At 24.4% G+C, this 15,084-nt stretch overlaps 1 protein-coding gene across 1 annotated transcript; it reads left to right on the top strand.

The window, feature by feature from the left end:
* Positions 1-4,542: 4,542 nt before the first annotated feature.
* On the top strand, positions 4,543-12,419 carry LOC145835002 (ubiquitin carboxyl-terminal hydrolase 46-like). The gene is made up of 8 exons (XM_082942531.1): positions 4,543-4,626; positions 5,213-5,438; positions 6,474-6,754; positions 7,982-8,098; positions 8,787-8,863; positions 9,466-9,549; positions 10,958-11,158; positions 11,752-12,419. The coding sequence occupies exons 1-8, from the start codon at positions 4,567-4,569 to the stop codon at positions 11,924-11,926; spliced, it is 1,221 nt and encodes a 406-aa protein (XP_082798657.1). The 5' UTR covers positions 4,543-4,566; the 3' UTR covers positions 11,927-12,419.
* The last annotated feature ends 2,665 nt before the right edge of the window (positions 12,420-15,084 follow it).

The raw sequence follows: 15,084 nt of genomic DNA, 5'->3' as shown, positions 1-15,084 counted from the left end.
ATCAGAACTTGCTCTCCTACTGCAACCGATAAACGTTTTCTGAAGGTCAAGCAAGTGAGCTTTGAGCTCATCACTTGTTATTCTACCTGCCCTACATTTAAATGAGTTAAAAAAGAATCAACTTTTAATCAAACGAAATAAAAATGAATATGTTTTTTAACACAGAAACAAAAGTTTCATTTAAGTACCTGCAATAAAAAACTAATCCTATATCTTTAATAAAAACTCCTATTGACACGTTGTTTGGTAAACGCTCACAACACAAGGTGTTTAACAAAAAAATAATTTTTTGTTTATCCAATATTTTCTTGAAAATATTTAGAATTCATAAAAGATCCACTTTAAATCTAATATACTACTTTGTTTTTCTTATTATTATTAAATTAAAAAAAAACATTATTGTTTAGTATATAAAATATTAAATTAGTATTAAATTTAAAAGCTTAGTTAAAATTATGCAATCAGACTATGGCGTAATTATCAATTTTTTTTAAATATGATTTGAATTGCTTGTTAGCTTTTTAAAATCGATATTTATGTTCAGTTAAGTGAACAAAGTTTTGGCTTACAGTCGCCCAAGTTAAAGAAAACTCTGATTATTTATCAAACAAAATTGAAAAGTCATCTCGCACTCCCTTGAATGCTGCCTCGCACCACCAAGGGGTGCGATGCGAGCCCTCCTGGTTGGGAGTCCTGGATTAGAGCATTCAGGATAGTTTCACAAACAATCTCCAATAGCCGATGGACTTTTACTAGGTTTACTACTTCCATTAGTAACCCATTTTATAAGGGATTTTATTACATGCTCTTTCAAATATCCTTTTAAAATATATTTTCTGAGAAGTTTTCTCATACTCTGACATTATAAATAGATCGGGTATATTAATTCTAAAGAAAAAGCTATTTTTAAATTTTGTTTGCTAAGTAATTTTTTCGGGTCTCATTTTTTTCGGCAGCGCTTAAAAACTTTAGTCATCATGTCGATTTAATTTAGCACATTAAGCTGTCCAAGTAAAAATTTATTTAAATAAGTTTTGAATGTTGCAATTAATATGAAGGTTTTTGAAGTAACAAAACAACAATGAATAGTTTGAGTTTAGAATAGGAAGAATATGAACACTCACCTAACAACTATAGTCAATGTATTGGTGTTGAGAAAGACTCTTCGGTCATTTAGCTGCACAAGATTATCTTTAAAACAATATTTCAAGCTAATAAAAAAAAACTTTCAAAGTTAATCATATGTATACATTTGTAAAAAAAAAATCAAGTAACAATTTTAAGTTATAAAAATGGAGATCACCTTTTTAAAAAAAGTTCTGCCAATATTAGCCATGGATACCATAGTCTAACATGGGCACCACACGGTCTTCTCCCTTAGATTTAAATTTTTATGATTATTTAGGTCACATTTTTCTTGTTCATGGTTGCAAAAAAAACCAGGAATACTGAAATATCTTGAGTTTGAGAAAATTTGAAAAAACCTGGGGTAATTACCTAGGATGATGTTGCACCTATATCAAGCCGAAATTATATTTTGTTCAATGTTTTTTTGATCATAATTTTAGGCTAAAAATTTATATTTTAGAAATACATAAGTAAAATAAAACTTATTTATCATAAAATAATAAAAATAAAATATTTAATCACTTTTATTTTAAAATATAAAAGAATTATATCAATACATTAGTTTATATCGATTACAATATTGTAAAATAACTTTGATTAAATATTTTTGATAATTAATAAATTTAATTCTTACTATGTATTTATATACCTTGTTTAAATCAAAGTATATTTTTAATAAAACATATAAGGCTAAAAGCATTGATTTTTAGCCTAAAATTATGGTTGTTAAAGACATTGAATATAATATAATTTCAGCTTGATATTGGTGCAACATCATCCTAGGTAATTACGAAACTTGGAATTTTGAACAAAGATCACTAAAATCCTGGAATTTTAAATAATTTTTACATGTTAAGCAGTAAAATTTCAATTAGACTCAAAAAATTTATCATGTAGATAACTTTTTTTTGGTTATCAGCAAAAATATTTTTATAAAAAAAACACATCTAAAGTAACTTTACAATATATTTTTCATGTTGTTATACTATCTAACACAGTTTTTACCTTAAAATTAATTTAAAACTAAAAATAAACCCAAAACGTGTAGTTTAAAAAATCTTGAAGAAGTTTCTTAAACCTGGAGAAAATTTGCCGAAAACATTTGGCAACCCTGCTTGTTGCCCTAGTGTATATAGACTTTTTTTGGAGGATTGTTTTAGTTGGGAACTTAAACAATTTGTTTGATAAAGTTATTGCATGCCAATCAAAATTTGTATACTTACTGATAATAACCTGAATTTAATAATTTTATATTTTAGACAATCCATTGATCACTTATGACATCACTACAAAAACTCATTTTTAGCATAAAATTTTTGGTTTCTTTGCTTGAGGAAGTTAATGCATGTAAGTTTACTGCTATAATGCAGTTGTTACTGCCATACATGCATAACTTTCCAAAAGTAATATATATGTCTTAAAAAAATGTAAAATGCTCAACTAGCAAAATTATGGTGGTAAAAAAATTGATTAAAGTTCTATAAAAAAAAAATAATGTTTTATAAAATTTACCATATTTTAATAAATTTTTATACATTTTCTAGCCATATCTCAAAAGATAGTAAAATTTTTAGAAAATAGAAATTGCTCATGAAGGTTAAGTTCATGAAATTATGATGAGAAAATATTTTAAATCTTCAAATTTATTAACAGAGATAATTAAAAAAAATTTAGATGTATTATAATTTGGGTTTTTAGAATTACAGTCGTCAGAATTTATATAGTCCAGAAACCATAAACTTAAAAGGATGATTTAACTACCTGAAAACAGATAAGTCAAAGTTGAAGTAATGTAAATATACTTTATGTAAATTCTGCAATGTCTTACATTAGATCTTCAGGTCTCTAGTTAAAACAGGTTTAGTGCAAAAAAATTGATTCAGTTAAGTTTAAAGAATCTTAATTTTTGACTATTAAACTGTGTAAACAAATTAACATTGGTTTACAAAATTGTAGCAACATGACATATGTGCCAGACTAAGTCCACTAAATAAATCTAAACCCGTCTTTTTGAAAACTAACTTTTTTTTACCACATTTTTATGGCTGTATGGGCTTTTAATCCTTATATTTTTAATGTAGTACAAATATAGAGTAAAATACCAATTAATTCACAAATAAACTTTTACTTTAAGAGTCAATTGCATAAAAACATGATAGTATTTTCAATTGCATTTGTAAAATGCTTATATTATTTCTATCTATGGACTGGGAACGGGTCAAAAAAGCACGAGTGACACTTTAGCACGGAGTGACATCTTAGCACAGAATTAATTTTGCATTTTTCTTTGCTAAAATCACATTAGGTACTGTATTATTTAAAAAGCTAAGAACTAACTATGCAAAATGTAAACTAAAAGTTAACAAGCTTTAAATGTGTTACAAGTATAAGCTTTAGTTAAAACTTAAATAAAAGTAAATTTAAAAACTTTATTAACTTGTTTTACTATTTAATTTTAGATCAAAATATTTTGATACTTTTACTTCAAAGTTTTTGACGAAAAACTGTTTTAATAAAGCTAGCAATAAATACAAGCTCTAGGATTATTAAAACTTTTTGTAAATGCTTTAACTAATTTTAATAAGGCTAAACTTTAAGCGTAAGTTTTAAATAAAAAGTGAGATATATAAAAATTAAAAACTTTCTTATTTCATTTTAAGCCCATAGTATAAACTTTATTTATAATTTTTTTTATAAGACAATATTTTTAAAAGTGTTAGAACTAATTTTTGCAACTGTTTGTTTGTTAAGTAAATCATTTTAAATAATTAAACATTACTTAAATGAACATTTTTAAACATTTAAATTATTACGTGCAAAAGTGACACTCCGTGCTAAAGTGTCACTCTGTGCTAAAGTTTTCTCCCATGCTAAAGTGACGCTGAGCTTTTCTGACACCTACCCATTAAAACTTGTTTATAATATGAAAAAAGTTTTTTTGGCTAAACTACTTTTTATTTCCATTTTTTAACTCAGACTCTGACTCAGTTTAGTTTTTGGTCACTCAGAATGTTTTTATTTATTTAAAGAGTTGCAATCCTGTGATAATATAATAATATAGATAAACAAAAAATTTTTTAGAATTATTTGGTGTATAGAATAGACACAGTTTTATAAATTATTTTTATAATTTAAAGTATTATATTTTTTCTATTTTTGTAAGAATTATTTTAACAACTGATGATCTAGTATATCTTAAAATAAGAGTGAATCATTGTTTTGTTTATTATAAACTATAATTAAAATATAACTATTCTCCCTAAAGCTACTTAAGTTGAGAACTTCAATTATTTAATTTAAAGAAAGTTACAATATCATAAAGTATTTATAAATAAAGAATAACAGTTAATATTTAAATTTGTTAGTTGAAATATGTTACTTAACTTGTGAATATTAAATAAAAAACATTTATCCAGGATTTATTAAAAAACAAATAACATGAAAGATTTAGATACGGATTTGTTATCTCCTCATGATCGCTATTTTGGTTTACACAATGTAAGTGTTTTGCTGTGTTTTCTTATGAGTGACTTTAACATTTATATTTTACTATGACCTTTTTGCAGTTTCATTATATATTTTTTATTTACTAAAGCTTTAGTATTTTATCAATTTATTTCAAGTATACCTTTTGTTTTATAATATTAAAGTAGAGATTTTTTCTTTTAAGCTTGTAAAATACTTTTGATTTTCTGACTTAATGAATTTTTATTTAGTTTAAAGGATTTGACAGTTAAAAAATAAAAACTTACCAAAAAGATTTAAAGCAACATTTTTGGAAAAAGTTTCTAAAACATGGATGTTAAGTTTTTTTTCAAGTTTTTTTAATACTTTTTTGTGCATACTGTAAAAGTTTTTAAAATAATATTTTGTTAATCTTGTTTTAAAATTAAGTGTATTTAGTCTGTCTTCTTTCTATGCTTTTATGGTAGTAAATTTAAATACCTTTTATTTTAAAGTTTCAAACTTATACCTTTTGAAAATACTTAAAACTTATAAGAAAATATAGCTTAAATGTTTGAAATAGAAGTTGCTTATAGTTTTCAAAGTTTTGAAATAAAGTGATATATTAAATGATTTTCAGTTTGGAAACACCTGCTATTGTAATTCAGTTATTCAAGCACTTTTTTTCTGTCAACCTTTCAGAGAAAAAGTGCTTAAATACAGAGAGCATCTTAAACAAAACAACTCAAAGAAAGATACTCTTCTTAGTTGTTTGTGTGAGCTTTTTCATAATATTTCAACCCAAAAAAAGAAAAGTGGTGTTTTGTATCCAAAAAAGTTTGTTGCAAGACTACGAAAAGAGTACGGTCAGAATTTTGTTTAGTCTATTGATTGCTTAGTTTTTAAATAGGATTTAAAACATCTAAGATAAGTTTTACCTTTATTTAGTCTTAAGATTTTTAAACTCAATGACTTGCTGTAAACTGTTTTTGCTAACATAACAATTAACTATTTGTTAATGTATTATTTGATCTGATAAATGAAAACTTTAAGTTGAATATTATCTTTTATTTGTTAAAAAATAATCATGTAAAGGTTTTACTGTTTTGGTTAATAATTTACTCATGTAGTTTAAGTAGAAATATATTTGAATCTTAAAATAACTTGATTAACACTAAACTCGCACAGCGTGACTATTAACAACAATCTAAGCAGCATTCTGTTCTTGTTCAATGAATTTATTTTACTTAAACATGTTTTTGTATCTAGCCTGAAGTCAGACACAACTTTTTATTTATCTATCGAAATTGTTTTTAACTCTTTAAGTACAAATATTTGAAACCAATATGTCCCAAAAACACATTTTTTGAAATAATTCTAATCAGAAGTAAGTTATCCTAAACAAAATTAATAAAGTTAGTCAAAACATTGTCCAGTATAACTCTACTCAGCACAGTGTGGACTTCGTATAAGAACTCAGGTTAGTTTGGAGTATTTTGGAAAATATCCGTCCATTTTTTGTCTACATCTTGAATGAGATTTAGTTGTTCCAGATTGGATGTTTTGGTATTTTGCAACTGACTTTGTTCAAAAACCTGATATTTGATAATAATTTATTTTAAAAGTTTATTTAAGATTTAAAAAAAAACTCAGGTGACTTAAAATAGTTTGACAGAACTCCAGACAGTTTAAATCACTCAGGATAGTTTTTTTGACTCAAAAAGTGATAACTCTGTGATTAGGTCTAAAACTTCTTAATTATGTAATAAGTAAATACAAATTTTTATTACATTTGATGTCTAAAAATAAAAGTCTTGCATGAATTTTATAATATAGTTTTTAAATTTAATTTATAAAATAAATTGATAACTAAGTACTCAAATAAAACTAAAATAAATCAGAATCATTTGACAACTATGCTCAGCATGATGCACACGAGATGTTTAACCGGTTATTAAACGCAATTCATCACGTTTTAGTAGAAGATAATAAGCAGCTCAATGCTGCTCAAAAGCTGGCTTCAACAGCAGAGCCGGGGAAGTGTAAAAAGGAGAAGTCTGGGGGTTTATTCAGAAGAAGAAAAAAAGAGCGAAAGAAGAAGCAAAAGATAAATGGTGAAGTCACTGATGTCACTGCTAGTTTAACAAGTGTAACAGATGTTGATCAAGCAAACTGTAAAAATGTAAGTTTAAGGACTAACAACTTTCTGTAACATTTTTATGAACGAAGTATTTTTAGAACATATTATTGATTTAGACCTGTAACCTCTGGAGATTATAAATTTGTCCTTAAAATATTTTTAGTTAAAAAAAAAAAAAACTTTTATGTTTATTCTTTAATTGTTTATTAGTTTCTATTTTAGAGTTTGTTTTGAAGTAAATAAGTGGTTTTTAATCAATATTTATTTTAAAAAGTTTTGTTAATCCTGTATTTAACTTCGTTTTTAATATACTTATTGATTAATTTTTAATTGACAACTTACATTTAAAAATAAATTTGTCCCGATCCATTTTTTTAATGTTTTGCAGAAAAGTAATACATATAAGTTTTGGATAACACTGAATTACAAAAAAAGGTCTATTTAATGAAATAACATAAAATTATAAGCTCAAATATGTTGAACTTTGATAATTTACCTTTTTTCTATAATTTTGAGCTAGTGTCAAAAGCTAATCTTTTGTTCACTTCATTAAACCACTTCCAAATATTTCAACTTTAGATTACTTTTTCACAATTACTTGCTTTTCAATGTTATTTAAAATTCAATTCAGCCAGTAGAGATTTAGAAAGAAAATTTAAGAAAGCTATTTTGGTCAATATAGTATAGATGACAGATTATCATTTACTGTCATTGCTTTTTTAGAATTCGCCAACTACTAATTCTATTAAAATAACTAGTTTTGTACTGAGTATTCTAAAAGTAAGCGGTGTTCTATTTATTTCAAAACACAAAAATTTATCAAAATGTTGTCTAATTAGATATAGAATAAGATCTTAAGTTAGTATTAAAAAAAATCATAAACGCTTTTTTAGTCAGATTTTATTTATTTAAAAAAAAATCTAAACTACTTAAACTAATATTACAGTTTTATTTAGATAACATACATATTTTAAAACTAAAAAATATAATAAATAAAGTATAAATATATTTTCAGGCAAGTTTACTTTATTAAATTTTCGTTTTATCAATTCAAACTGGTCTTAAGTATTGATTATTATACCTCTAAAGATACTTTTTGTTTTAAAGTTTTTTAAGAACTATTTACATTTTATTTTATAGAAGATTTTTTATTGGAAATATATGTATAAGAAAAGTGTATTGCTAAAACTGCAGTAACCTTGCTTTTACAAAGATAGTAGATTCAGAATATAGTCTTTTAACAAGCTACTAAGAACTTAATGTTTTCAGAACATAGATTTAACCAAAAGTAGTGTGAATTTTGAAAACAATGTTGATGACACATGGATTAATGAAATATTTCAAGGTACCTTCTCTACAATCACTAGATGCCTAACCTGTGAAACTGTTAGTTTTTTTTTTTAGGAATTATAATTAACAGTATTTAAGATAAAGTGTTTAATTAGTTTTTTATAAGTTCAAGAAAAATTTAAGAAAAATCTAAGAAATGAGTATAAAAAAATAAAAGTTATTTGTTTTTGTTTTATAGAATAATGTTGCTTTTTCAAACTTAGTGTATAAAACTTTCATAAAAAAGTTTAAGTATCATCTAGGATTGCTCTTTTACTTATTATGACTAAATATTCAATAGTATGTTTATCAGTTTTACGCAATAAGTGTTTGTGATATAATAAGTTGGTGTTTTTAATTGAATAGTCTTTTTAAAACTTACAAAGTTTATCTAGGGTCATAGAATTAGGTGTTTATTTGCTATAAAAAGTATAAAATTATTGTAATATAAAACATTAACATTTTTTTAAAAGTTAAGTGTTGTATTAGAAAATAATTGTTTTGAAACATTATTATACACTTGAACTAAGAAATTAAAGTAGTTAAAATTCTTGATAAATTCGTTATGACTGTTCGTATTAAAATATTGACAATAAGTTTTATACAAAACTAAAATTGATAATCAGAAAAAATATCTATATATTGTTAATTTCACATAGAAAAATATTTAAAATAAGTTTTATCTCATTTTATAATGTTAAGTAAAATTTTATATATAATAAATTATGTAAAACTTTTTTATCAGGTGAAACACAGAGACGAAGATTTTCTAGATTTATCGATTGATATTGAGCAGAATACTTCTATTTCTCATTGTCTGAGGTAAAGTTTACCAATTAATAGTTGATATTGCACACCGTTTTAAAGTTATTTATAGCTTTTTATTTAATTTTAAACTAATCTTTGTATGTAGTTGTTAACAAAACGTTTATTTCTAAGTTTAATTACTTCCTTAAAAATTAAAGCTTCTTTGAATAATTAGTTTCTTTGAGATATTTTATGATGACATTAAAGCAATTAGATCTTTTTAGTTACAACTGTACTTTTTTTTAAAAGTATTACAGTTGTAAAAACAAACAAACGTACTTTTTTATTTGATATTTATTAGAGATCATTTCAGATAACTGTTAACTTTTTAATAACTTATTGTTTAATCAATCTAATTTTGTTTTAGTCAATGCATTGTTTATGTACTCAAAATTAATATAATATAGCGTACTATTAAAAATATTATAACATTTATAGAATATTAGTAGGTTTAAGAACAAAAGTTGGGCTTTATAAAAATACATTTTAAAATATGATTATAGCTTATTACACCTCAAAGTTAGTTTACACCTCAAAGTCAAAATTAAAGTTAAATTTCATTTTCCAACTGCACTTAACTGCTATTAAATAACCAGAGCACACATTTTTAAAAACAGAGTTTTTAGTAACGAGCAAACGTTAAGTGGGGAACATAAATATTCCTGTGATGTGTGCAGAAGCAAGCAAGAAGCTCAAATAGCGTTTGTTTTTTGTTTATTTCGTTTCATATAGTTAAAATGAAGTTTTACAGTTCTGTGTTCAATATTTAAAAAGTTGATAAATTTAAGTTTTAATTTCACTTATATCTAATTAAATAGTTTTAAAATTGTATTTTATTGTTTTATCTGTATGATGCCTTTGATTATTTATTGTTTGTGCTAAAGCAAATGCTATAATGTCCGTAGCACAATTTTAAGGTTGCTATTTCAAGCTAGTTTAGAAAAAAAATCACAGCATGCCAGTAAGAATTACTCTACCAGCTTTTTTCTTACCACATACCCTTCAACCACAACTTCTGCATATTTTTTCTTTGCGTGCCTGACCTCTGACTTGTACATCATAAATTTATATGTTATAGTTTTTTATTCTACCTGTTTAGAAAATAAGATAATGCATAACTTGTTTACTTGAAAACTAATTGAGTTTAACAACTTATGATAAATGTAAATGTGTTTTTTTTCATATAACCTTAAATCAGTTTTAGTTTTTTTTTACAGCTTTGATGTTTTAAAACTAGATAAATATGCAATTAAAATTAAATTTAGTAATGGCTATACTCATGGTTACCTTTTGTTTAGTAAATTGGTCTTTATTTATGCTTTTACTTTCGTAATAGTTTTTCCTCCTACAAATCAATTGTACATGGTTTGTACTTCAAAGTTACTTTAAAGCAAATAAGATTACAAAAAGCTGTATATAAACGTAAACATTATGAGTTGCTAAAGTAAACATTTGCTAAAAAGGTGTATTTATTCAGGTATATAAAAATTTTTAAGTAAAATAAAACGTTAAACATTCAGTGTTTTATTAGTGAAAAAATTTTAGTCAATATTTAAAAAAAGTTTTAAATTTATTTACAATGCGAGGCTATGATGATAAATTAGGTATTTCAAATTTGATGAATTTGTCATAGACACATTTTTGTTTGGCATGTAAAATCTGTTTTATATCAGCAGTTCTACTAAAATACAAATAGGTTTTAAAATACTTCTTTGTTAAAACTAAATACTTAATATTACGTAGACTCTCCATATAACTTAGGTTGGTTTTTGTATTGTATATTAAGTATTAATATTACTTAATCAATTAAAAAATACTCAAATATCACTTTAAACAGATATCATATCAATTCAATAATGTTCCAAAATCGTATAACGTATTTAAAATCGCAAGTCTGAAGATATTCGAAAAAAGATTCATTTTTTTTAAATAATGTTTTAATTGTCGAGCAAACATATTTGAATAAGATATTAAAGATTTATTACACAGACTATATTTGAACATAGGTAATTAAAAACAAAACTAAAAGAGATAAGTTAAAATAAAATAAATTCCTAAGTTTAAAATTTGCCATCTATAAAATTATAAAGTGTTTCTAAATTACAACAGAATGCGCATCAAGAAGCTTCCTCAAATACTGGCGCTGCACCTGAAGAGGTTCAAATACTGCGACATGCTCAACAAGTACACCAAGCTCTCCTACAGAGTCGTGTTTCCGTTCGAGCTGCGCCTCTTCAACACCTGCACCGCCGACGCCCCCAACTTCGACCGCCTCTACGACCTCATCGCTGTCGTCGTCCATTGCGGATCGTTAGTTTAATTGTTCTTAAACTATTTTAAATTAAGTTTTTTTTATTGAAATTGTCATAAGTCTTTTGATTTGTTTATGTAAAAACTACCGTTGTTTTCAGTTACTTGGTCTTAAAAAAATAAATTTATATGTAGTCTGCAAATGATAGTTGGTATATTTATTAAACATTTTATCTTGATTTATTTATGCTAAGTTTCACAGATTCAATCAAATCCTTGATACATTCAAATGTGTATTACAATTTGATTTAATAAAAAATATTTTTTTTTAATTTTAAAATGGCTATAGGTATTTAAAACTAATTATTACTTCATTTTAAATTGTTAGTAATTTTATTATTATTTAGTGTTTTTAAGAAATAAATCAATAATAAAAACGCGCTAATTAGCTATAATATCCATGACTGGTTTCGGTGATAAAAAACCTGACCTTGTAAAATAATTAACAAAATAGTAGTAAGCTCTTTACTTTGTAAATTGAGCTATGTTTTATATTAAACACAAATAATATTATAAGATATCTAGTTTCGTCTATCTTATAATTACCATCTAACTACCATCAAATGTTTGAAAAGTAAACATTTTGTTTACAGAGGGCCACACAGAGGTCACTACGTTTCATTGGTGAAGAGTTTCGGAAGATGGCTGTTGTTCGACGATGACAATGTTGAAATCCTCGAACCTAGCCAAATGGAAGATTTTTTTGGAATATCCGAAGATAAGAACTCTGAATCGGGGTACATCCTTTTTTATCAGTCTAGATTTTGATGTAACTCAAACGCTCATTTTGTTAAAACTAAGCTTGGTTTGACTTCCTTATTAGGGCTTACACTTAAAAAAAATCTTTTTTTTGGTAAAACTTTTATTTTTATTAATTAAAATCTTTAAACTTTAGCCTGACTTCTATTTCTATAAGTTCATACATTAATATATGCAAGAACTAGTAGTGAAGTTATTAACATAAACTTTAATTTTACTTTACCTAAGACCTTAAAGTTGAAACATATTAAATATTGTTTTTAAATAAAACTTTTCAGCTTAATTATGTTAAATTTACTTTTTGATGAAACAAGACCGTTATACTTAAAAAAATATCTTTTAAAACTGTCGAACAAACTGTACTTTATGCTTTTTAGTATATTTAATCATGGCTTGTTGAGTTTGTTAAACTTAATTGCAATTTCATACGAATTATTTTTACTCATGTTGATTTTATTGACTATTTATAAATGATAAAACTTTTTCTGAATGCTTTATATTTTTGCATAACAACTTTTACTTATTCAATACATATCACTTTGATCGCTTTTCAGATTTGAATTTTTTATTAGAGAATAAGAGTATAATAGTATTTGCAATTTTACTCAAAGCTATATTAAATAATATTAGTATAACTAGTAATACAATATATAAAGGTAAAAACGTTTGTTTTTATTGGTCAAATACTACAAGTTTAAACTCAGTCGGTGATTTTCACTAAATAAGTTGGTTTGAATATTTTATCAAACCTTATTTTAAAAAGTGTAACTTGACAAGTTTGAATTTACTGAAAATGTTAATAAGTTAAAACTGATATTTAGGATATTTTTGTTAAAATAAATTTTACTAATAAGTACTTACTTTATATTTTCAAACTTATTATGCTTAACATATTAATATTTTTAAGTTACTAAAATTTATTAATAGTTAAATTACCAAATTATACAGTAATCTTCCTTTATTCTACCAACATATGTTTCTGTGTGTCAACGAATCAACACACTTCAACTGGGTTGTTAATAGGAAAGATAACTCCTAGTTATCTTTCCTATTAACAACCCAGTTGAAGTGTGTTGATTCGTTGACACACAGAAACATATGTTGGTAGAATAAAGGAAGATTACTGTATAATTTGTTTTTATTTATATTCCAGTGAAGTTACTTTACTAGGATCTTTTATTAGCAAACAATTAAAACTATATTTTGAACAGTTAGTTAAATTACCTTTATTTATAATTTGCTATAATTCTAATTCAATTATTAAAAAAGACATTTATAAGTCTTAAAAGATGTTGAAATATTTTTTATCAGAAGTTTTATGCTGTGAAATCCTTCCTGTCATAAGTATGGTAAGATTCTGTTTGAATACGACTTTATTGGGCAACTGAAGATCTCGTTTAAACTGTTAACAATAAAAACATCATTTTGGTCATAAGTTTAAAGTGATATTGTTCTCTTTATTTATTCATTCAAATTTTTTTATTGTAATCATAAAAGTTAAAAGTACATTAATATGGCATAGATTAAAAAGAACTTCAAATTATGAAAAAATGTATTACCTAGAACTTTTAACACACAAATGAAGCGATTACCGAGATTTTTATACCGTTATAATTTATAGAGGTAAAATAAAGAGCAAATGTTCTATTAATCAATATATTTGCGTTGCAAAACCGCTTCTTATTTAATCTGCATTTAACTTTAAAGACTTTTAAAATCAATACAAAGTTTTGCTCGGACTTACTTTTTATTACAAATACAATGGATTAGGTACTAAAATTTAGCTTTGAACAACTTTAATTATATACACTACAAAGTATTATAAATTATTTTTAAGTCATTTCTTTAAACTACCTGTCTAAGTCTTTACTTAAAAAAGTTAAAGTACTTTTATGATCGTTATTTATTAAAAATAATTTTTAATTTTATCTAGAAAATTTTGTTGTTATAGTATATTTTTTATTAATCCTAAAAGTTATTGTTACGTTTTGCTAATTCTAACGTATTTTTCTACTAAGTCCAAACTCAACAAAAGTGTAGTTGCTTAAAACACTTCACAGTCAGTTTATTTTCCAATCAAAGCAATGTTTGAATTTTTTAAATCCAATCTTTTAGTAAATTATTAATGAATGAATTAGGTCAATTGGTTTTGAAACTCCTTTTTACTAACTATTTTTGTAAATTATCTTCCCATTGGGATAAACTGGTACTAGTCTGCTTACCGGGCATATAGAAATATTTTTAAAGTAACTAATTTTAATAACGATAAAGTTTAAGTTACTTAGAAAAAGTATTAGTATTACTATCATATTTATAAAATTTAAAAATAGTATGACTGCTAAGTTTTCTAATACATAAAACTTGATGTTATTGATATAAAATTTCTCAGTACACACTTAATTGTACCAACTTAAAAAAACGAAATACACAAGTTTTATACGGTTGGAAAATTGTAATATTTGTTTTGAATGTTTAAAAATAGATCTAATATCTAAAACTGTTAACAACTTCTTAAATTAAGGTTTAGTAACTATTTTACATATCAAAAATTGTTTCATATACACATCAAGAACGTGTCTGGACTTTTTAAGTGGGGTAGCATAAATATTTTTTTTTATTAGTAGATAGTTTTCTATAGTAACTTTAAATAAAACATTTCAGAAATGTTATTGGTAGATATTATTGTGATAAAGCTTTTTTAAATTATAATATTATTTAAAGTATGTTTTAATAAAATGTTGTTAAAATACTCGGAATAGCATTTCCACTTAATTTTACAAGAAGTTTTTCTTCAAATAGAAGGCTTAAATAAGAAATGTTTTTAATTAATATAATTGATACAGAAATGTTTGAATGTTAATTGTTGATAATTCAAGGATATAATTAAAAGTTCATTAAGTTTTTTTTTTCAAATTGGATTTTTAATTCATGTATATTTAAATTTATTCTCTTAAATAAACTGTGGAGTTTAAATATTTAAAATATAAAAGTTTTTACTAATAAAACGATGGTTTAATAATAAGAGTTTCAAAAAGTTTTTAATAAAAGTATTTTTAAAATGTAACGAAACATCAAAAATTTATGTTTAATTTTATTTTAGAAAAACATTGAAATGTCAACATATAAATGTTGAGTAGTTGAAATAATGTTGTCAGGTTTTAGTCAGA

Source organism: Thalia democratica, chromosome 4, assembly GCF_965202585.1.
Source record: "Thalia democratica chromosome 4, ktThaDemo2.hap1.1, whole genome shotgun sequence".
NCBI classification, from domain to species: Eukaryota; Metazoa; Chordata; class Thaliacea; order Salpida; family Salpidae; genus Thalia; species Thalia democratica.
This window is presented reverse-complemented; position numbering and strand designations above follow the sequence as displayed.